Source organism: Polyodon spathula, chromosome 3, assembly GCF_017654505.1.
Source record: "Polyodon spathula isolate WHYD16114869_AA chromosome 3, ASM1765450v1, whole genome shotgun sequence".
Taxonomy (NCBI): domain Eukaryota; kingdom Metazoa; phylum Chordata; class Actinopteri; order Acipenseriformes; family Polyodontidae; genus Polyodon; species Polyodon spathula.
In genome coordinates, this window is record NC_054536.1 from 96,384,826 (window position 1) to 96,410,022 (window position 25,197).

At 38.9% G+C, this 25,197-nt stretch overlaps 1 protein-coding gene across 1 annotated transcript; it reads right to left on the bottom strand.

The window, feature by feature from the left end:
* Positions 1–845: 845 nt before the first annotated feature.
* On the bottom strand, positions 846–24,755 carry ago2 (argonaute RISC catalytic component 2). Its single transcript, XM_041246505.1, has 18 exons — positions 24,668–24,755; positions 23,466–23,513; positions 12,033–12,214; positions 11,755–11,891; positions 11,271–11,405; positions 8,769–8,856; positions 8,342–8,489; positions 7,806–7,925; positions 7,309–7,431; positions 6,930–7,063; positions 6,648–6,832; positions 6,063–6,222; positions 5,158–5,248; positions 4,881–5,075; positions 3,449–3,583; positions 3,036–3,137; positions 2,488–2,687; positions 846–2,164 (listed from the first exon to the last, which is right to left on the bottom strand). The coding sequence occupies exons 3-18, from the start codon at positions 12,053–12,055 to the stop codon at positions 2,056–2,058; spliced, it is 2,085 nt and encodes a 694-aa protein (XP_041102439.1). The 5' UTR covers positions 12,056–12,214; positions 23,466–23,513; positions 24,668–24,755; the 3' UTR covers positions 846–2,055.
* Positions 24,756–25,197: the final 442 nt, after the last annotated feature.

A 25,197-nucleotide genomic window follows, 5' to 3' on the forward strand; every position in this document is an offset into this window, starting at 1 on the left:
TTTATGATTGATTTGAAATACTTAAAACATACAAAATATTGTTAATCTCTTTTCATCATGAATCCTGGGATACTTAAGCCAGAATCGCTCGTTCTTATTGAGGTATTGAGTTTATTATAGTTAATAATTACATTATGAGTTATAATGGGTATTTTCTTTAATGATAATTGGCGAGGACACAGTTGTGACAAACCCTAGATATACAACGTAAAATTGTGCATAACAATTTGAAAAAAGTGATACATAATCAAATAAAATCAGCTTTACATAAATAAAAAAACGACTACTTTCAGCAGTACAGGGTTAAACAATTTGCTTTTAAAAAGGCATGTGGAACCTTAGTTATTAGGAATTACTTTCCCTATTCCTTCTCTGCTGTGTAAACATTGTGTGTTTTGCCACAAAAAACACTAAGATCCAAATAATCCTAAAACAAAATTAAGAGTAAGAGGTACAGCAAGTCAAATCCACGCTTGTCACTTAATACATAAACATAACGCACAATTAACCAAACAGTATAAAAACAATGAAATGATGCTACAATCAACATTTCAAACTAAAAATATACAGCAGTGAAGAGATGCTTATGTAGATGTGAGACGCACACTGTTCTCTCAATTTCATTCAATTCACTTCACAGTACAGATGCCAAAACTCATACGATCAAAATCGAAAATACTCAAGCAACTCCCTGGTGTGGTTAAGATATATCAATTTAAAAGATAGCACCGCTTCCAATATGTACTGTAGTTACAGTAAATGTGAATGCATATGGTAAAAGCACTACAGTTAGAGAAGGGTTCATCTAAAAAAAAAAAAAAAAAAAAAAAACTGACTGAGCTTCATTTTTCTACTAGTATAGATTTAATATGACCTTAAATGTTCAAATTAACGTACAATACAAAAAATAGGATAAAAGAATTCACTAGTCTAATAAATAAGTTTACATACAAAACAAATGTTTAAATCTCCAATACCTAGGTCACTTTGCTAATACTTACACCTGTGCCAGTACAAGAGGAAAAACGAAGCGCACAGAAGACACTGAGCTTAATGGGGAGGGGCGTACCTTCGAAACAGCATCTTTAACTGAGACCACCAACAAAACATGAATGCAATGAACAGTGCTTGGAGACTGGCCTAAGCAAGGTGCTAGGAATGCTTTCCTGCCAGAACTCCCCCCTTCAGATTCAAAATGCTTTAAACAAAAAGACAACTAAACCTGTCTATTGTCTGCTTTCCTTGTGTCTTCAGGGCAGTCACTTATAAATATAACAACTATATAGGGGAGATATTCTCATTGCTGCTGTGAGCACACTAGCTACCCACAATGCGAGAAGGGGCTCTTCAGATAATGCCCACTGGATCCAACTCTATTTCTACGAAAACAAACAGTTTCAGCAGTTTTACATTGCGTCTGTCAGGTGGCACAGGCTGCACAGTACCATTGTGAAAGCCTTTGCACACACACAGCCTAAAAAAAAAAAAAAAAGGTACCAACACATCCAAAGCAGCATGAACAAACAAAACATACAAAAAAGAAACATTTAGTTTATGAAGAAGCTCAATACCAGGCTGCATGAGCATGCTACACGAAACAAATGTAGCACTGCATTTCTCAAAATTTAAATAGGTGAGGATGGAGGGGCTTCTATTGGGTCTTTATGAAAATAGCTTTTTGTTTGTTTTTATTTCTCTTAGTTTCAGTCAAAAGCATTCTGTCCTCTAGAGAGATATTAATTAAAACAATAAAAATAAAAGCGCCACAGCAGGGAGATCTTAAGAAATAAGGAGGTTGGGACAGCGTGAAGTGTGAATGTTCCCACTAGTCTATACTGGTTTGTTAAAAACAACTAAATATATACATTTATGTAAGCGCTGTCTACCTGGTCTCAAGAGAAATGTCTCTCCTATACAGTGCTAATGCGATTGCCATTGTTCTAAAAATGGGGGGAGGGGGGTTCCCCAAGTGCAGATGGTCTGATCTGAGCCCAGCTCTGTTCAGAAATGCCATTGTTCCACCTGGACCCAGCCTGTCCCTCCCGCTCCCCCTGGTCAAGCAAAGTACATGGTGCACAGAGTGTCCTGGTGAATCTGCACTGCCTTGGCCAGGGCCTGCTGGTCCCGCCCGTTGCTCTGTCCTGAGGTATGACTTCCTTCAGCACTGAAGAGAAGAAAGGGTTTATTCAATTAAACAGCTACAAATTATACACAAACCTACACATTCTGTACAAGTTTATCAAACCACAAGTGATGACTGTGAACCGTTACTCACAAACTTTCCAGCCTTGGGTGGGATGGGTTTCCTCTGCTGCCATTTTTTCTACTTAAATAAAAATAACAGCCAGCCAACCGTTCGCAAGCGGTTAGGACATGCAGAGTGCTAACAACAAAACCAGTATGAAAAATAAATGTTGTGAATGTAAAAAATCACTGTGCTCATGCTGAGGTACTTCCCAGCAAGTACGATACTCTGATGTAAAATACCTGTCATGCTCCTTGTCCACTAGGTGATAGCGCGCTCGGAACGCGACCAGGTGGGCATAGTAAGCAGGGGCCGGGATGGAGACGGAGCGTGTGCAGCGCACGTAGGTGTGGCACAGCTGGTAGGTGAGGACCTGCAGCTCATCTGAAGTAAAATGGTTGTCATCCCACAAAACATGGTAGTGAGACGGTCGGCTCGTTCCCTAGCAAGGCAAAATGTTACAACGCTTACAGATCTTGTTGCTCATTTTTGTTTCTGCTTTAAGTGTTGAAAATCATGGGATTTAACGAAAGTATAAAAATGTAACAATGTTGGGGTACACAGCAAGAATGAAGAACACAACAAAATTAAATCTTAGCTTCATTAATCATACTTTGGTTAATGAAGTGTAGCTATAACAGCAGCTTGAAACAGTAACTAAACTAAAAAAGCACACCCCATTGGACAAATAAATTACACAAGAGGTTGGCAAATGACAACATTTCAAACCTATTACTCCCCCTCCGTGACGGAAGCCAGCATCTGTAATTCTCTGGCTTGGGGCACATACCTGAATGCCAGCATGACTGCACAGGTAGAAGTCAAATTCGGAAGGGTGGGTGATTTTGGTGTCTACTGTGGTTCCTGCAGGGATGTTTCCACTCTTGCCCACCTGACAGAAAAACAAACCACACAAATGTAAATCTCGTATCATCCTTATGTAGCGATTACCATGCATCCCCACCTTACTTACAGGTACATTTACATACACCCTTCACATAAATAACGTGTAACCTTAGACATTTCACTTCCAGGCTTAGTTACATTTAATGGAAAACAGCATCCGAGTGTAAAGACCACAACTAACTAAATAAATAAATGAATGAATGAATAAATAAATAAATAAATAAACAAACACACACTAACATTTATAAACTACAGTACAGGGAAAACATGTAATTTGCAGGAAACATTCAGTATTACCCTCTCATTCCTGTCTGTACAGAACAGCCGTGTGTGGTGCCGTTTCTGGACCACGACAAAGGTGATCCCAGGCTGGTAATCCTTCTCTAGTTTAATACACGCCTCACGAATTGCTAGCAGCTCATGGTGAAGCACCTGGGAAGAGCACAGAGCATCGTTACAGAGCAGGGGTGCTCACAAATGCAAACATATAAATGAAAGCGAAAGAAAATGAAGATTTTGAATTGATTTAATTTTTTTAACGGTATTATATATTCTCTAAAACACTGTGCATACAGATTTACTTTTGGTTTTACAGTTCAAAGGTTAGTACAGTTTCAAAATAATCATCCACCTGTACACATGCGTGATTTCGACTGCGCAGATTTCCACTCTGACATTAGGGTGGGCAGGCGACTGGCGATTCTGTCGATGGAGAGGTCTGCTCAGGGTGCTCTGTGCGGCTCATGAACTTTGCAGTTTTGAACTCGTCGTGCAACTGAACACTGATCAGTGAAGCACAATCTTTCTGCATTTTTTAGAAGTATAAATACTCCAGTAATCAAATAATAAATCACAGTACTCATATTTTGATGGGTTTTGTTTTATTTATGTGGTGCGGCTGCATCTTAGTAACAGCAACAGCGGCTGGCTGAATTTGTTTCCAAGGTGTACATCCAGACCATCCTATGTATCACTTCTACAGTGGATACATTTCTTTCTTTCAAAAGAAACCAAGGCAGAAAACATGTGTCTACAGAAAGTGCAAAGCGACAAAGTTACAACAAGTCCCTTTGGATCATTTTTATGCTGGCTTCAATAAAAAGATTATCACTGCTAGTTATTACAGTTTTATCTGGAGTTTAATGTTTTCGATGTTGAGATGTAGAAAATGATAACGTGATAAACGCTTACAGTGCAGACTATTTTGGATTATTTATAATAACTTTGCCAAACAGAAAGTGAATAGAAAGTGAATGTGTATGTTTCCGAAGAGATTCCCAAATACGGTCTTGATTCTGTGCATCCAAAGGCTTGTAATTGAAAGTTTTAAGAATTACTGTTTGGTATTCTGTCCTAGTCCAGCAGTCTGTCAGCCCCAAACTGTTGACAAACTACATATGAAATAACAATGTATTGCCTTTTATTGAAACCATTCAGCACAGCTACAATTGTACAACTGGCACTTGAGAGGAGACCTCCAGACAGAAAGGGTACTGTTTCAAAAAAAGGTTGAAAAACCACACAGATAAAGGTGTTGCAAGTTCAGCACATGTAGAACAAGCATGATGCAATGAAATATAGTGGCTGTGTAAGGTTACTGGATGTAGTTAATAAAATTAGTTACACCATTTTAAATATATACATACACACATAGATACATACACACACACACACACACCTGGAAGGGATGGTGTTGCATCCAAACACATGAATCCCAGCTCCAGTTTACCTGATTGAACTGTCCCTCGGAGATGCCATCGCGGTAGAAGATGATGCGAGTAGGCTTGAAGCGGGTCGATTTGTAGAACTGGATTAAGAGCTCTCTCACCATAGCAGCCAAATCCTGGATAATCTCCTGACGATGCTGCTGAACCCTCACCGTGGCACAGTAACGGCTGGGGTGAGCATCCATGCTGCCAACAACCTGAGCAAGAGGAAGGATGATGTTAGTATCCTGGAGGTATAGTGTGGCATTCAAAGCTGGGAGGTGCAAGGGCTGGACTTACTGCGGCAATAGAGGGCTTCTTCCCATCTCCGGCTGGGGGGTGAGTCACGTCTGCTCCAAGGAATATAACCGGCTGCTGAAACACTAAAGGCCTGAAAAAATTGGAATATTGTTTACTTATATAGGGAGTCTGATTTTCTGCATTTTACCCTGACTTCTACTCTCATTTAAGAAACACAACTGATACCTGTTAAGCCATTCTCGTGTATCTCAAATCATAACTCAAAGTAAAACTGGTTTCATTGAAAAAAAAAAAAAATTCAGTGAAAGAAATAAATGGGCTTTTAAATCTTACTTTTTCATTTCAAAACAGAAGCGACTCATCTTCATTAACATAACTACAGCTACGCATAACTATTGTAATAGTGTATCCAGCAGAAAATACTTTTTTTTTTTATTGGAGCTTTAATAAAGATTAGGTCGTTTATTAACATGTTGATCTCATTTAAACTTTCTGCTTGTAAATGAAAAATGAAGGCTTAGCCAATTTCAAAGCCCATTTAGTTGTTTCACAGAAAAAAATTTAACGCATTTCAGTCGTGATTGAGATATGCAAATGGATTAACAGGTATCAGCTGTAAAGCACTGAAAATCAGAAGACCTAATTATAACAAAGGGATAGAAATAAGACTTCCTTTGCTTGGCAGTTTGATCCACTCCTGGTTTTACTATGAGTTTAATAAGACGCACCTGAGCTTGTTACCTACATACACTGTGGCTAACTAAGCTTGAAGTTAATCCTGGAATAAGTGAAACTGCTGTGCAATAGGAGTCTTACTTTCATCCCGGTAACGGATTAGTTTATAAGGGACTTTAATATTACTACACAACACAGGCATTACCTACATACAGTAACACCCACATTAATGCAAATCACAGCACCCAAAACAAATCTGAAAAACTTGCCTGCCCTGGGGTAACAATATGTTGTTGACTCCTCCAAGCTTGACATTTATCTTGAGGCAGAGATTTGAGAGGGTCTGCGGAGTAGTTTTCTGCACGTTCTTCACCTGAACACACTGCGTTGCCATTCCCAAGACTGTGTCCCCAACACGCTTCACCTCAGCTGCCATTGTTCAAGACAGTTAATAACTGAAGAACAGCTTCCTTTTGTTTAATTGCTGAAGTACTTCAGCTTGCCAACGAAAGACAAATACTTGCAGCAGAACTATTATTTAAAATTTAAATGCTGCGTTTTCTTCACACACACAGGAAGACGGCTGATTAGAAGATGTTAAACAACAACATAATTTGCATGGCAAAGATTGCTCTGTGTATCACCTACATCACTGAACAGTTCACAAAGGGGCCAGGTCAGGAAGGACATAAGCACTGTAAAAAAACAGTCCTAAAGCAAGGTTCCTTCAGAACAGGGTTCAATCACATTGAGTTGTGTCAATGACAGTTCCTTTCTTGTGTATATAAAAAAAGAACAAAGAAAAGGGGGCTTCCAGTAAATTCAACCCCCATTTTTAAGAAATGAATACTAACCGTAGACAGGTGTTTTCCCAGGCAGGATCACCACCACCAGCTGCAAGCCCTGGTAGGTGTATTTCAGGTGCTTGAACATGGGCTCCACACTGTCCGCTCCTTGCGCGTATTTACAGAAACATGGCTGGCCCTGGATTGGCATTCCTGCGTCCCGCGAGATCTTGCGCAACTGGTCCGTAAACGCCCTAACGAAAACCAGCACGCACTGTTATTGCCTCAGGAGCTCAGTTTAAAAGCACTTGAACAAAAGACAATAAATACAGGGGGGCTAGCTCAGCTTACTTTAGTAGGAGTTCAGTGCACTGTCGCTGGGGAGCAAAGCAGGCTATGGCCCAAACCTTGATTTCAATTCCAGTGTGAAACTGTTTGTTCCTCATATCCCAGACTCCCTGGATTGGAGTGGCGATCGCCTTATTCTGTAAGCAAAACATGACAAATAACTGGATGTTTTATTAAAAGATACAGGTTCACATCATTCAAGGTGAGAGCTGCCAGAAAATCAGCTGCCCAGACAGCAGTGAGATCCTAACCCAGATAGGATTTTCTGTGAAAGATATTGCTGCTGCCAGGTAATCAAGAACATACAGGTGTCACACTGAAGCCCAGAAACCAGTATGAGACCAAAGATTCTTGATTTAGAACAAGCCCATCATATTCTTACCCGGCCCCCATAGAGGATGGAAGGTGCTTGAAGGACCCGTCCATTTACTTCGGTCATGTCGTCTCTGACCCTTACTCCAAATTCCCGTACATAAGGATCATTGTTAAAGTTGGCACTTCTCATCTACAAACAAAAAATACAATAAAAAAAATTAACTGAATGATTGGATTATAGTTGCCTATAGTTCGCACCAGACCAGTTTAGTGGACAAAATTTGAAGTATGATCAACACAACCCAGCTGTGCTTTGCCTGAACCACCAACACAAGTTTGTGATAGCCATGCTTTAGCTATAGAAAACAAATAAAATAATGTAATTAAAGAAAATAACTACAAATAAAAATAACATTGTGCTTTAAATATGAACAGGTGGATTATAGCATTGCTTTATTTATGTATGTATTTCTTTTGCACTGTACAGCCCTTTTTTATTGATTGACAGTTTGAATGCAGCGAGAGGATGATGAACACAGAGCTGTGCCACAGTGAAACACTTGCCAGCTTGCTGATCTCATCCTGCCTGTCTGGTGCTGAGCGGGCCGTGGCGCGGATCATAGTGGAAGTCTGATTGTCCGTTAGCTTCTTTATACACCTCTGTCCTGCCACTATGTTGCAAACCTGAGCAAGAACAAAAACAAGTCAGATTAGTATACTGCAAACATCAAAAGGAAAGCAGATTACATAAAGTGAAGACATGTACTGTGAATTACTGTGCAAACCGTATTATTATTATTGCAACTGTGTCAGTCAGAAAACTGGAATTATGCCCCAGTAGCCCACTGAAATAACAATACTCCAATAATCAGAGGGAGACCCAAATTTACACCAATAAAGAAAAAATAATTATGCTGCATTATTATTATTATTTATTTGGCAAGCGTCTTTGTCCAAGGCGACTTGCAGGTGTTACAGGTCAGTACAGGTTTACAATGTAGTTTACAGTAAGTGCAAATACTATGACTAAAATACAATATGAACTAGGATGCAGCAAGTTACAATGACATAGTAGTGCAATAGTGATTTCCATGACTCGCCTCAAGTGGCAGGTAGGTGTGCTTCTGCTCTTGTCCGACCTGTAAACATGGAAGATGAGGATAGCGGAGGACAAGCTTGTACTTGTCCTTGAAGTACTGTGCTACAGTGCATTCGATCGTCTGTCCATTCTCCTGCTGAAGAGGGAATCTGCAGAAGAAACACCCCATTACAGGACCCATTCTACAAAACTGTTACAACACCCTTCATCAAGGCATCCTTTAAACCCAACTCCCAGACCCCTACACTATAACAAAGAGAGAGTGTAGAAAACCAAAGCTGCAGGCACGGTCTGTATTCTCATCACTAGCATTTCCAAGGAGGATCAACAGCGGACTGGCTTGCCAGACTCGACTGTCTTTTCAGGTAAGAATTAGATCCCCTTTAACAGAAAGTATGTCGCGTGTAGATTTCTCTCCCATTTCTTACGTTTGGTGGCTCGCGGGCCTCCTCGTTACATTGCATACTCTGTATTTTCTCTTCATTTGCCCACAGTGCGTTATCTCAACCTTCAGTCCTGCAAACAGGAAACAGACAACAGCAGCCATTAGAACCACAAGAACATTTTCAACATTTAAAAGAAGGAGTTGCTGCCCCACACTAACACAGCAAGGCAGTATTTGAGAGGAGATTGAACCCAGAATTATCTTAACGGATATGCTGACTTGTGGATTTAGCCACATTTTTATGAATCTTATTTTTTTATTTTTTACTTCCAGCCCTTCAACACTGTTACATTTAGTTTATTTATTAGGTCATACAAATATAATCATTACTGCCAGTTTCTACTGACACATAATTGACAGAACATTATTTTGCCTCTTCTGCTGTACCATAGTAACATTACATCATTTAGAACTGTCCTAATAATTAGCATAGACAAAACAGATACAGGAAGACATACAGGCCGATACAGCAAATGTTGATATTTTATGAGAATTTCCTGCCAGCAGGCAACAGCAAATTATCTTACAAAACAACATCAATAGAAGAACAAAAACACAATACAAGAAGAATCATACTGAGAAAAAGGTACATACATTGTGAGAATTAATCGTAAGAGCTTGCTTAAACTGACCAAAATCACTTTGTTTCCTCGGGTCTGCAGACAGACTATTCCAAGAAGAAGCAACTGAATAGGAAAATGAAGATTTACCTTTTTCAGAAAACATCTTTGGAAACTTGAAAACCCTATTAAAATTTACACCTTGAAGACTGTGAATATTAAAATTTAGAGATGGAAACTTGAAAACCCTATTAAAATTTACACCTTGAAGACTGAATATTAAAATTTAGAGATGGAAACTTGAAAACCCTATTAAAATTTACACCTTGAAGACTGTGAATATTAAATTTAGAGATGGAAAATGAGGGGCAGAATGAGCCTCAACGCTAGAACTACCAGAGCAGTCTTTTTGGCGCATCACGTTTTTTAAATGCATTTTTCTCCACTGATTTGGCAGCTAGGCACCTGTGCTTTTTTATTTTTTTACTTATATATATATATATAAAAAACTTCTAAAACCACCAGTAGATATGAAGATATAATAGGTTATACCTAGAACTATCACAGCTGTCATTTTGACTGTCATAGTAAAAACAGTGGGTTTGGCTTAATGCTGCTGAACTTGAGAGCTTCGCACTTGTTTTGAATAATTACAGGAGACATTTTCAGACATGATTTATCTATCAACAGCTGTAAAAATACTTATTTCCTGGTTAAAAGGAATAGACCAACATAACACAGGACTGCACAGTCTTAGGCATGATTATATTGGGGAAAAAAAAAAAAAAAGTTACTGAATAAGAGTGTACCAAACCAGAGTCAAACTCAGGCACAAAATAAGAGTAAAAGAGAAAACACTTGTATAAAACAGTCAAACAAACAAATCTCTGGCATTATTCTCTATTGCTTCAGAGTGTCGTAAGCATCCGCTGCATGTCAAAAGTCGTCTCCAAGCTGCTAAAACCACTCTGTTTGACTTGCAATCATAAGTCCCCTTCCAACACCACCCCCCAAGTCTCGTGTCAGTGCTCGTGTTGTAACAGGTTTCCCTCACGTGTAACAAGCAGGCTGCAAAAACAATATGCTGAAGGAAAACAAACAATAACCAAAACATCTGATTTACAAAGAAATTATGGGAAAATACAAGTGAGGAAATCGGAATTAAAGGTAAGCACTATGTTTGGTTGGTTAAAATAAACCTGCTGTTTTGACTGCATTTAACACAGAGCAGTTTGGTAGCATGCGACACTGCAGTCGTTTTATATGCATTTTAACAGAATGTAAATAAGACTGCTGTGGTAGTTCTAGGTATGTCCGCATGCCCGGTAGTTCCAGTGTTAACAACTTTACAAATTCTTAGGCCAGTAAACAGAAATGTAATTTAAGTCCTGTAGCATAACACACTGTGTGCACTGAGCACACTGCATCCATATTCAGAGTACTGTGTATGCATGTATGTAGTACAGTATATAAACAAGTATACATATGAATACATTTATAAACACATACAGATAAGAGAAAATTCCCTTCTGCCGCCACACATTAAAACAGTCGATACAGATCGCAGTTCTTAAACATTAACCTCTTATTCAACATTGATTGTACTGACCTATTAAAGTCCATTAGTTTAAGAGTCACAAAAACAATGTATTGCCTTAATGGGGCAATGGACTCCCTATGTTACCCAGTACATTTATACAGTAAATTATTGCATATTCAGGTTAATTTTCCCAATAAACATATTTAAAATTACAATTACAGTGATCGACCAAATTATAAAACTAAGATTACACAACAGTTACTAACCTGACCAAAAACTACACTGCACTTGTAACATACATTGAAATGCACCTTCCCATTCACAGAAAGGACATCATTGACAAGCAGCAGTGCAATAACAATCACATAACTAAAAAAGTATTTACCTTTAATTTCCTTGGTAAACTTAACTCTCTGGGAGTCAGTGAGGGGCTTCTGCTGTTCCTCAATGCTTTTGAAATCCAGAACCTCACACATGAACTCGATCACAGGCTGGGCTTTATAAAATGCTGTGGCCGACACTGCAGACAAAGGACAATATCCTCAAGTTACAACTGCTGACCACTTCCTAAGGACTTCGTAACAAGCAGATTAAATAAATACCATTTACATACTGCCATGGCCAAATGTTTTGCATCCCCCTGTACAATGAACTAATGTTGCTTCATAAAGTCGAATGAACCCTGCTGAATAATGCTACGTTAACATATTGAGTTACACACCACCGCGTCGTAGTTTTCCATATACTCAACGAAACTGACAAATTGAAAAATATGACATTTAGAAATTTTAGCATGAAATACTGTTCTACCGTAGTTTGAGGCTTCACACAAAAAAAGAAAAACAGAACAGAGATCAGATGTAATTTACCATCAATATTCAGCATCATTTTCCACAAGGAAGGCCTGACAGATTGGTGGAAACCAAACCAGACCTCCCTCCCGCCACCCAGGGGATTGGAACAGCCCTCTGAGGGGGTGAAGAATGAGCGCCCTACAGGGGTGTACCTGTCAAACAAGCACAAACAGCTGTATCAACACCTGCCAGCGCCTGAACAGACCTACAGGGCCAGTCTTCATTACAGCATGCCAATGCTAGCAGAGGATCACAAAGCCGCAGCCCCTGGTAAGGTGTGGTAAAGTACCAACCTCATAGATGGCAAGTGCCTCATCACAACATCCAGGGCCTGTACGGTTTCGAAGGGAATGTTGGGCAGTCGTCCAGCGAGCGCATCATGGAGGGCTTGCAGGCTCACGCAGGAAACCCACTTTATTGCAACCTTGAAGCTCCGATCCTTCCCCTCCCCAGGGATGGTCACCTCAAGCTCTACCTGAGGAGAAAAAAAAACACATGAAACCCAATTTGCAGACAGGTCTGTAGACTTTACAAATTTGAATTGGGTTAAATTGTATCAACAAATTTGCGACAGTCTATTACAGATAAAATCTCAAAATAACATACAATATATGCAATGCATTTGGAAGTGAATAAATACTTAGCATCCGGAAATGAAAAGCAGGTAATTGTATTGCTGGGACAAATACCTGAATTAACTTTTTTGCACATGTATTCAGATACAAAAATAGATGCTCAAATTCACTAGAAATGACAAAAATAGCTTGCATTTATTTACCACCTCACCAGAAGCTGCGCTACAGTTACAGAAATGGCAAATGAAAAAGAGCTCTGTGTGGTATGTGAGATTAATATATTAAAACACAAGACAGCAGCTCTTGAGCCTCTATTTAAACATTTTAGGGACAGCAAAAAGTAAACAAACCAGATTACGCACACACACATAGGGATCTCTATGGAAGGCCATCAGGGTCAAAAATGCATTGTGCTGCTTTAGAGCAAGTCAGAATCTCACGGGACAGAAAAAAAGTCAAGCATGTCATTCTGAAATGCCTTGATTAAACAGTGCCCAACTTGCTGGAAATGTTGTGTAGTGATTTTTATATAGATTGTATGTATTATATTTGTTGTTGCAACTTTATGTGGAATGAAATAAACAAGAACAATAATGTGTTGTTTTTTCCCCCTTCACTTTACAATGCCATTTCCACATTGCTTTATTTGAAGTGTTTAAAGTTACATTTCAGTTTTCATTTGCTTGTTCAGCTACAAAAAGGCACAAGTACACCTCATATTATTACTTTATGAAAACGTGTCTATGCCCACTGTTTACTGTGAAGAAACGGCAATGGCAAGGAATGAAAAACAAACAAAAAAACAGTAAAAAAAATAAATAAAACAACGTTTAACTTGAACTGCTATTTGGCATCCTTTGTTTTGTAGTTAATTTACTGAGGTGAAGTAAGTCTTACACAACTTATTCTTTACTCCTGGGATATTTTTCATATTGTAACATCTTGTAAAATAAAGGCGCACACACAGGGGCCACGCCCCCTGCCACTGTGCTGTCTCTGCCGGTGTTCTGAGTAATATAATGGCTTTTATTTATTTATTTATTTATTTATTATTTTTTTAAAAAACAAACTAATATCTGAACAATTTTTTTAAATTGTTAGCGAATTTCGGAACCTGAACATCCCGTGTTCGTCCCAGCACTAGGTAATTGTAAAAAGTACATTTCTGGACCGGTATGGAGACCTTATGAAATGAAATATCCAGAGGTTCCAGGAAAAGAAAAGATGCATTTTTAGGACTAGCTGATACTTACAAGTTAATCTTATGATTTACCAAAGCTTACTGGTAATGCAGGTATATCACTGAAGAACGTATTTATTCCTGCATAAAAATTGTCGATTAACAAAATGAATGTCAAACATAATGGCATACGCATTTTCCATCAACAAAATTATCATTAATGAGCTTACAGTAATGAACAATTGAGCAATTTAAAGTCATTCAACATGGTACTGAACAATATTATGATCCACTTGTGTAGAATCACCAACATACCAGTACATTTGGGTATAAAACAATTCACAAATGTATTGAAGGTTATTGTACTCCAAATACGTAGTAGTTTGATGAAAAACAACACCAACAAATGCAAATCTTTTTTATTTTTTTTTATTTTAGGGCTGCAACGAAGAGTACATTTCAATCTTCGAAGGTTCAGAACACATTACCAAAGGAAGGTTTGAACCTTCAATGGTACTCATTTGCATAATTTATTGGTGACATCATGATAGCTACTTATTTATATCTGATTAAAAATCCTACTATTTTACAGGTAATCCATATAAATGGAATAGAACATTCACATGTAGTTTAAAAATAAGTTATAGAACAGTAATCATGTTTTTATAATTTAAACGTGTATTTTAAAAAAAAATTATTTACACGTAACTGAGCCTGCTTGCGATCTATACAGTAAGCTTGCACTGCACCAACTGCAGCGGACAAAGCTTTATTTAACAGTCACCGTTCCAAGCAGGTTATCAGTCACATTTTACTATTACTAGAAACATGAATACTACTACTACTACTAATAATAATAATAATAATATGAACTTAAAACCTCGACCCTGGAAGCCCGTCTGCCATGGTCCGGCTCTCGGCCAATTTTCTTCAGCTGAACACTAGCAAATCTGAACTCTAGTAGGATCTAAAACTCAACTTAAGAATCTCAATACAGCTGCCCTGAACCTAGGAAACTGTCTGCTGCTGCCTTCCCCCACAGTATGAACCCTTGGTGTACTTCTTGACAGCAACCTCTCCTTTGTTGCCCACATCTCCTCTGTGGTCAAATCTTCCATCTACCATCTTTGAAACATCTCCAAAGTCTGTCACTACCTTTCCCTCTCAGACGCGGAAATACTTTGTGATGCATTCGTCTCGACTCGACCATTGCAACTCTCTATATGGTGGTCTCCCGGCACGCACCACAAACCGAATGCAGCTAGTTCAGAATGTCGCTATCAGGATCCTTGCCAGATGTAAAAAACGTGATCACCAATCACCCCATTTCACCCAGCTGCACTGGCTACCTGTAAAGTTCAGGATTATTTTTAAAACTCTCCCGCTCACCTACAATGCCCTTCGTCACACATGTCCTGAATACCTCCTCAACCAGCTGACCCGCTGTGTCCCTGCCCACAAGCTGAGGTCCTCTAACAATGTGATGCATATAATTTGAATCACTCCTTGTGTTAATATTTTCAGAGTTAACAGATCAATGAGTTCTCCTCTTTTTAATTAAATAAAACACAAAATGTCTACTACCAAGCATTACTTTTGTCATGCTCTCTCAGCAGGGTCCTATTAAACACATTGTTACACAGATTTTTTTTGTTGCTGCTGGTTTTGCTTTAGCGAATTCAGTGCACTGCTGTTTACACATGTTGGAAAACATGGATCATGGATCGAGAATTGATTAGGAGTTTGCTACGCATGTGGACTGGCAGAGCTATACTGGTGTTCTTTTCTGAAAAGAGACTAATATTGCAGATAGCAGACTGTTTGGTTCAAATTGCATGTACTGCTAACCATTGATACAGATGTTGCGTCTACAAGCTCTTGCCCAACATTGACTGCAAGCTAACGAGATGACACTGCTGTGGACTAGAAGGGAACAGGCTCTAAAGACTTCAGAGAGATCGAAAGAGATAATGCCACTAGGATCAAAGGGGGTCACAAGAAGATAACAAAAGGCAGATGTATGGACCTTTTGTCTCCAGGAGTGTGGAGAATACACTGAGTTCAGAGGTTGTCACACTAGACTACACACACAGAGAGACACACAGACAATAAATTAAATTACCTTGACCATTGGTTAAGTGTCAGAGAAAGGAGGGGTGGACCATCTATACAGAAGGGTATTTAATGTCATGCAAACATTGTGATGATGAGTATTCTGTTTGTCCTGTACCTGGGACCAGACTCCCTGCATATTTCAATAAACCTGGCAACTGATTGAAGAAACGGACTCTGTGCATTTTCTTGAATCTACTTACTCACCATCTATTTTTTAAGTACTTCAAAAATTGAATAAGGAATATTACATATACAAGATATCACTGAGGGATAATGTATACTAAATGGACCAGCAACTAAGTGTAAAATCTTTGGTTGACATTAGGCTGTCTGTGTTAGTATACTATCACCCTACAGGGGTTTCTTTGTCAATTATAAGCACAAATCGAAGTAGTGCACAATTAGCATAGGACTAAGCCCCTACCTAAAGGGTTACAATTTCAAATTGGGGAACAAATGTTGGTTATGAAAAACAAAAAAACAAAAAAATGGGGGATGGCTAGGGTGCCAATTGGGAAAGTTCCATATGAAACTATGGACAAACTTGTGCAAATCAATAAAGATTGTATAAAAGATATTAACTTGAAGTTTTTTTTCGATTCTGGGTGATGCGCTCAGAAATAGCTGTTTTGTGATAAGACAAAAATAAAAAGACTTTGCACTTAAACACCAGTAGAGATCTTGTAAATAAATAAGCTTACAAAGGCTTAAACAGATCACTGGATTTAAGAAGCGAGTATTATATTTCTCTGTTACAAACTGCTTTAATAGCCTATACATTCCCAGATGAAATAAAGAAAATTCAAGGAGAGAATAACCCCATTGAAGGTTTAAATGAAATCAGATGTTATCAAAAGAATTAATATTGCACTTGATTTTTCTAGCTTTGGAAAATAAATAATTCTGATGGAGATTCAAGCATTGGGACACAGGTGGAGACAACGGTGAAACAACTGATCGTACAGCAGGGGCTGTGAATGGGACGAGACCATTGAAAACTGCTGTGCTACTGAAGAATATTGTCAGCTATACTGGACATTCATTTTCAAAAGAACGTGACATTTGAATGATTCAGTGTTGTATATGTCTAAAATGAATGAAGGGAAATTCATGTTAACATTATTTGTAATAGGTTAGCAGTAGAAGTGCTGTGCAAAATTATTAAATTTGTGGGGGTATTGTATAGAGAATATCACGAGATATAATTAAGGTTTTTTATGACTGTATAAGAAACACTTACATACTAATGTGTTACTGTGACAGGGTCTTCCTCGAGTCACGCGTGTGGGTAGCCGCTGTTCAAGCATACAGAGAGACTGAGGTGGTGTTGAAACGCCGGCACAGGCGCGCAGGATTTATTAACAAAAACAGAAAACGAAAGTAAAATAAAGGCGGTCATGTGACGTTACCAGCGATGGTAACGCACAGAGGACAAATACAGTAAACCGTACAAAAAGTGCAAAATAAAACACAATACCCCAAACTATAAGCAGGCTGGTTTGGTGCAGGAAATTCGGTTGCAAATAGCTGGGATATTTATCAAATGTCAAGAGGGCAAACTTGGATAGCAAGTACTGTTGGAGAAGGAATGGAAAGACTGGGGAATGGACAAATGTATGTAAATCAAGGGATTACACTCCAGGGTACAGCTATATATGAGCTAATGGATGAAACAGAGGGAGCCTTGCGCAATTTGACCAAAGCGATAGATTGTAGAATATTTGCGGGTGACCTTTTAAAAACAATGAAGGAAGAAATAATGGACATTAGGCTAGGAGTGGTACCTAGACATGCACAGGAGGAACTCAGGTTGAGGTTGGCAATGTTCCATCCTGATCAGACTGACCTCCTGGGAGCTAGTTTAGTGTGGCCAAAGGAGAACGGCAAGGAACCACCTGGTCATATAGGGATCTATCTCTCAATAGATACATGGATCTATCTCTAATCTCTCAATACCAGTATAAAGACAAGATGGATCCTAATAACAAAGTTCACATGGACAACGAGGGAACTGGAGTGGTGTGGTGCATAAAGCATGCTGTTATGAAACAAACAGTCAAGTAGTTTGCCGGTGTCCTGCAATCACCGGAATCAACAGAAATATAAGCACTGAATTAGAGGTACATCCACTAGAGGGGTGGAAAAAAGCAGTGCAGGTTGGGAAATATCAATGGTGTGTGTTGAGTAACCATACCAATTTTAAGTATGGAGATTTAATTTGTCAGGCTTCTCCAGGATTTTGTTTTACTCCAACACATGCAGTTCAGATTGGAGATCTATATATACCTGAAACTGAAGCAGACGAGTTCCAAATTACAGCTTGGTGGGATGACACGTTTCTAGATTCATATTCGGTCATTTTTTCTCAAATGCACAAATTGGTTAAAATAGCCCAACAAAGAGCGGAAGAGAAGCTGCTCAAAGCTAAGGTCAAAGTTGATTTGGCACAATCAAAAGCCACTGTATTGAAACAATATGGATGGTTATGGCAGGCCTTAGGGAACACTTTTTGGGATTATATTGTTTTAACAATACTGTTATTAGTAATAGTATTGATCCTGTGGAATAGCATTCAGTGTTTCTGGTGGAAAAAACAACAGCGACAGTTACAAAGGACCATTGACAGATGGGAAACTGTAAACTTACTGGGAGCCACCATGAATAAGAAATAACACCTGTGTACAGTGATATTAACTGTATTTACTGTATTTTTCTATGTTTATTTTTCATTTTTTTGTATTATTTGTACGTATCTTTGTTTTGTTTTTGCTTATAGCAAACTTACCTATAGAAACAGCGAAAACAAGGTAGATACCTACACATAATGGAGAGACTTAGAATGAGAGGAACATGATTAACTATAATATATTATACAAACACATTACTTGATGTGACTACTCAGAACCAGCGAAGAGGACATCTGAGGGCTCGGGATCACGTGAGCAACTTGGTTGTAGCGGGTCACCCCCCTCCATCTTATATTCTAAAAGTAGGGTATGTTGGAAAAAATGGATTGAGAATTGATTAGCAGTTTGCTACACATGTGGACTGGCAGAGCTATACTGGTGTTCTTTTCTGAAAGGAGACTAATATTGCAGATAGCAGACTGTTTGGTTCAAATTGCATGTACTGCTAACAATTGATAGAGACATTGCATCTACAAGCTTCTTGCCCAACATTGACTGCAAGCTAACAAGATAACAAAAGGCAGATTTATGGACCTTTTGTCTCCAGGAGTGTGAAGAATGCACTGAGTTCAGAGGCTGGCGCACTAGACTACACATACAGACACACACAGACACACAAAAATAAATTAAATGACCTTTGCAATTGGTTAATGTCAGAGAAAGAGGAGGTGGACCATCTATACAGAAGCAGGTATCACGTGGTATTTAATGTCATGCAAACATTGTAATGATGAGTATTCTGTTTGTCCTGTACCTGGGACCAGACTCCCTGCATATTTCAATAAACCTAACAACTGATTGAAGAAAAGGACTCATGTTCACGTCATTTTCCTGTTAGAATCTACTTAATCACTCTTGTTATACAGGGTTTCAATGTGTCATTGTACTGAAAAAGAATACAATATGCTATTAGGGTTATGTGCATAACTTTTTTTTTTGCATGTTGGAGCTACAGATCATCAAAATGCAGGTCTCACATTTTACAGAGTCAACAGTTACCCAACACAAATCCTGATTTATTTGCTAAATGTAAATATCTGCACACCAGAATGCATTGCATCTTTAAATTATTTGATCAAATTAAATATATTTATAATAAAAGTACATTAATTGTATAAATCCAACATTACAAATATTACAATCCATGTATTTAAATATTTGAAAAGATATTTGATACTGCAGTAAAAAAAATCAATAACTAGATGGGTTGCAGGGGTAACCGAGCTACACAAAAGCAGAGCTCATCTGTGGCACTGGGAGGAAAATTATAGCGTGCCTCTATTTACAAAATGTCACCTTGGATAAAAGGCAGCAGCTAAATAAATAAACAATATGTTGTCATTTCTGTACCCATTACAGTATACAAGAGCAACCACATGCACCTAAATGAAGGAATACTAGCTTACTTATAAATGGAATATTACTGCCTCCCAAAACACCACCACATTCGATTACAAATGAAGTAATAATGTTAAAATACACCCGGGATAAATTACCTGTTCACTCTTCTGGGGCACTTTTCAGGCTTGATATCAATGTCGTAATGGTACACCTCAATTTTCGGGATCTCCATCTCAAAGAAATTGGCCTGGAGTTTGATTGTCCTGCCCATTGTGCCAAAGTCCGGCCGAGATGGAGGTTTGAAGACAAATTCTGGTACTGGTGGAGATGGGGGTGCTGTGAAATATTCCAACATCAGTCTGGAAAATATGCTACTTCTATTGCTAGGTATCTCTAGCATTTTTGGCTTACAGTTCTTGTACTGTTACTCAGAAAACAGCTGTTTAGATTACAGTTCTAACAAGGTGAAAGGGCAAATATTTTCCCTTGAAACCCAGATGTAGGAACCACTGTACAGAGATGCACGCCAGCTTAAATAACTTAATAAATTATCACAATTAAACTTAAACAACCCCAGGGTCATACAATACTGCAAGCTGAAAACTTAACCATGCCAGCCTACCTCAGTGAACTAAAGATTTAGTAGAACTTCTGTGTGAACGCAGCTGCACACATTAAGCACTGCATGCTGTTCCAATGCGAAACAGCATTAAGCACTGCATGCTGTTCCAAAGCCAAACGCATTAACCCCTTGCTGCCGACGCGCTCTAATTTCGTAACTTTTGTTACGATGACGAAACATGAATTCATAGCCGTTCAATCAACTATCTTTTTTTTTTTTTTTTTTTTTTTTTTTTTTTAAATGGGACATAGCCCATGTGAATATCCCCATGTAATTGGTTTAGGGTTGCGGTAGGTGTGGCTTTTTTATTTGTGTTTCCTTTTTGACTCTGTCATTTTCAGGCTTCAATGGAAAATTGTATTTACACTCACCAGTTTGAAACGTCTTTATCTCCTGTTCTACAAGCCCAAAAGTGCTGATCTAGAACTCATCCAAAAGCTAAGAACTGGGACTAACTAGTCGCTTTTTTATTTGTTTATGTTATTATTAAAAATTAACTTTACACACGCTTTTTAAAAAATTACTTCCGGAATGTTTTTCGTCCCACTGTGTGTGTCTGTGCGTATGCATGCAACTGCAGGGCACATCAAAAGCAGACTGAGACAAACAACTAATTACTGAAAAGACATCTAAGATAGCCCTCTTATAAATGTTTTAGTTATTTTTAAGTATATACGTTCATTTTATTTTGTGTTCTGTTTTGAAAATATTTCTCTGGATGGAGGTGAAAGGAAATATGACATCTGTCTGATCTGTAGCTAACTTATTTGTCGTGTCAGTGTTGTTTTATCATTATTAGTGTACTTCGTTTGTGTGTGTTTAAAATAAATAAATAAAATAAAAATAATAATAAACATACTCAACATCTTGTGTAGCATACAGATTGAGACCTCTACACATAATTAACTTTAAATCACATTATATTTCTAGGTTTCTTCAGTTTCACTTTCAGTTCATCATCCGCCATTTCAGCTCTTTTGCGCACATTTTTCACATTACAAAACCTTAAGTAGCTCTGCAACTGTACAAGCAATTTCAATTCTAATTAAATATTTGAAATCCTCATAAAATTGCACATTAACTTTTTTCTACATCGTTTGGAAAAATATGAAAATATGCACATTTCTGAAATATTACTCATGTCATATTTCAATATTATTTTGGAGGTGTTGCTTTTATAGATTTTATCTTATAACACCCTACAACAAAACAGATGACATCACTGGAAAGGTCTACTCAATACCTTTCTGTTGATATACTGGGTTTTAATTTGTGATTTAAGTTGATTAAACTACAAGCGTTAAAATAGACAGCTGTTGGATACATGCGCAATTTATAGTCATTACTTGTAGGCGGCATAGTGTTAAGCACTGCGTGCCGTTCCAGCGCGAAACGCATTAAGCACTGCGTGCCGTTCCAGCGCGAAACGCATTAAGCACTGCGTGCCGTTCCAGCGCGAAACGCATTAAGCACTGCGTGCCGTTCCAGCGCGAAACGCATTAAGCACTGCGTGCCGTTCCAGCGCGAAACGCATTAAGCACTGCGTGCCGTTCCAGCGCGAAACGCATTAAGCACTGCGTGCCGTTCCAGCGCGAAACGCATTAAGCACTGCGTGCCGTTCCAGCGCGAAACGCATTAAGCACTGCGTGCCGTTCCAGCGCGAAACGCATTAAGCACTGCGTGCCGTTCCAGCGCGAAACGCATTAAGCACTGCGTGCCGTTCCAGCGCGAAACGCATTAAGCACTGCGTGCCGTTCCAGCGCGAAACGCATTAAGCACTGCATGCCGTTCCAGCGCGAAACGCATTAAGCACTGCATGCCGTTCCAGCGCGAAACGCATTAAGCACTGCGTGCCGTTCCAGCGCGAAACGCATTAAGCACTGCGTGCCGTTCCAGCGCGAAACGCATTAAGCACTGCGTGCCGTTCCAGCGCGAAACGCATTAAGCACTGCATGCCGTTCCAGCGCGAAACGCATTAAGCACTGCGTGCCGTTCCAGCGCGAAACGCATTAAGCACTGCGTGCCGTTCCAGCGCGAAACGCATTAAGCACTGCATGCCGTTCCAGCGCGAAACGCATTAAGCACTGCATGCCGTTCCAGCGCGAAACGCATTAAGCACTGCATGCTGTTCCAATAAGAAACGCATTAAGCACTGCATGCTGTTCCAATGCGAAACAGAAAAACAAAAAACTAAATTAAACAAATTATATTTTTCAATAGGAAAAAATAAATAAAAATCACCAGAGAAAATCCCTGGTGACTGCGATTTTCTTTCTACCTCACCATGCAAGGCTGCACTTCTGCCTGCTTTATTATTAATATTATTTAACTGTATAAGAGGGTTGGAGAAAGGAAAGCTTCCTCATCTTACATTACTCAGATTGTTTCCTAATTTCTTGTCTGCCGGCAGTCTCTTTTAGTGTAGATTTTCTTGATACTATTACAGGAAGCTGTTCTTTCACCACCATGAAAACAGATAAGTAAAAATAAATAAATAAATAAACAGGGAAGCTGCTAGAATGATAAATTACGTAGAATACAGGGAAGGAGTAATAATGTGGTGTAAGTTCTAAGATGATCAGACACCTTTTAATGCCCTGTCCGGGCACTTGTCTTAGACTGGCAGCATTTTAATGTAATAAAGACTATGAAAAAAGTCATATAATAATGTATTCATTCATTTATTTATTTTTAATCTAGAAAAATAGAAAAGAAGTAATTAGAAAAGGAGTAATTATGCGGTGCAGGTCTGAAGACGTTTCTCCACATTTGAATGCCCTGTCTAGGCAGTTTCGTCTTGAATTGATACATAAATAAGCAAATTATTTCTCATTGTGGCATCCTCTAAATGTGAACTACAATATGTGAACTACAAGAATCTAGCGATGGAGTACCTCACAGAAAAATACCCCTCACTCACCCCAGTCATTCTATTCTTTGTCACAAAGAGGAAATCAAAGAAAGAAAAGTTATTCTCACCCCACCCCTAGAAAAATTCAGACACTCCCCCCGCACCCCTAGAAAAATTCAGGAGACAACGTCCTCCCCCCCAGAAATTCAGTACATTCTCCCCCAGCCCTAGAAAAACAGCTAAATATCAAACAGTGGATGGAGTTGCTAATCCAAGTCGTTAGAATATACAATGGACAGGCAGTAGCAATGAAGAATGCGCTGCTGTAACCCTACCAGCACAGAAAGCAGCTCACCTGAAGCCATCGACCCTGTAGATCGAGGTCCCTCACACATCTCAGCAGCTAGGGAAAAAGAAACACATTATAAAATGTGAAAACATGATCAGCAACCAACAGACCACAAAAATCTAACTGTACAAAGAGAGTACAGGGACAGTTTAAAGTGACTCAATTACAGTTAACATGGTCTTCCAATTAATCATGTTCATAATCTTTTTTTTACTTTTGCAACTTATTTAGTCACCCTGAATATTTAATATGCACCCTTACTGGATATCTTTAATTGCCACATTAGCTGTGAAGTACAAGATATGCAAATATTCCCAGACAGCCAGCCTGAACTATAAAATGGAGTTGTCTTATCACTGGTCCCTTAGCCTGTACCACACATGCAGAAAACATCCAGCCACACCTCAAACACTGTCACATATCAAGCAGATAAGCACATTTATTTTGGAGGGAGGTGGTTGTCAGATAAACGGCGTACAGCTCTGGTCAAAAGCTCTAATTTTTTTTCACACTGCATTTCAAACAAAAATATACAAAACAATTAAAAACAAAACATTAATATTGTACTGTTATCATATACACACACATTGCACAATAACACAAAGCAAATTAAATATCTACTTGCTGAATCGTTTTTTTTTTTAATTTTGGCCAACAAGGTGTTTCAGAACATAAGAAACTTTACAAATGAGTGGAGGCCATTCGGCCCACCTTGCTCATTTGGTCGTTAGTAGCTTATTGTTCCCAGAATCTCATCAAGCAGCTTCTTGAAGGATCCCAGGGTGTCAGCTTCAACAACATTACTGGGGAGTTGGTTTCAGACTCCAACAATTCTCTTTGTAAAAAAAGGCACATTTTCGATGTATACTACAGTTGTTGGAACAGCGCACTCAAATACACGTCTTGGTTCGTTACAGCGTTAAAAAATAAACACAAAAAACACCAAATATCAGAACAAACTGTTTACTGATACTAAACAGATGTGTAAAACAGAAAAGTATACCCAGTACTGTATTGTACACACAGTACTACAGCAAGGTACTATCAATATCCTTAAAAACAGTACACAAACTTGGAATTACAGTACTTCTATTTAATACAGCAGCATATGTTGTTTGTTTTTTACGATTCGCCACCTCCAGCTATAAATCGCTCTCAATTTTGCGTGCAGTTTCATAGCCAATTTCAAAGCCACAATTCTGGTATACCCTGCGGAAAGTGTCCACAGCACGCAACTGTTCTTGAAGCGAAGGTTCATTGGGTTCGCTGTCTGATACAGTATTCTCTTCTGGTTCTTCCACCTGTCAGTGCTTGTCAGCTCTGAATGTCTCCAAAAGTTCTGCATCAGTCAGCTCACCTGCTGTCTCCTCCTGACTGCCAAACTTTACGATGGTGTCAAACTCCTTTGCTGTCAGATTGTTTTTGCCAGTGTTGCCGTTCCAGACATCGATATCCACATGCTCAGTGTTATCTGTGGCAGACACAAGCCCTCCTGCTCTAAAGCAGTTGTAAACAGTCTGGAGAACAGCAGCCCATGGCTCTTTAGCTAGGTGAAGTGCATCAAGCAGCGTGGTGTTTTTACAACGTCCACTGCTCACAGGTGTGGGCCAGTATCCACAGAAGCGTGGTGTTTTTATAACTTCCACTGCTCACAGCTGTGGGCCAGTATCCACAGAAGCAATCATGCGGGCATTGAGACGAGCACAGTAGTGGCATTTTTAAGTTCTGAATGACACCC

Coding starts and splice junctions, on each gene's coding strand:
- ago2 (XM_041246505.1), bottom strand. CDS start 12,055: ATGAGGCACTTGCCATCTATGAG. Junction 8,857..11,270: donor GTTTACCAAGGAAATTAAAG/GTAAATACTTTT, acceptor TCCTGTTTGCAG/GACTGAAGGTTGAGATAACG. Junction 7,926..8,341: donor ACACCTACCTGCCACTTGAG/GCGAGTCATGGA, acceptor GTTCTTGCTCAG/GTTTGCAACATAGTGGCAGG.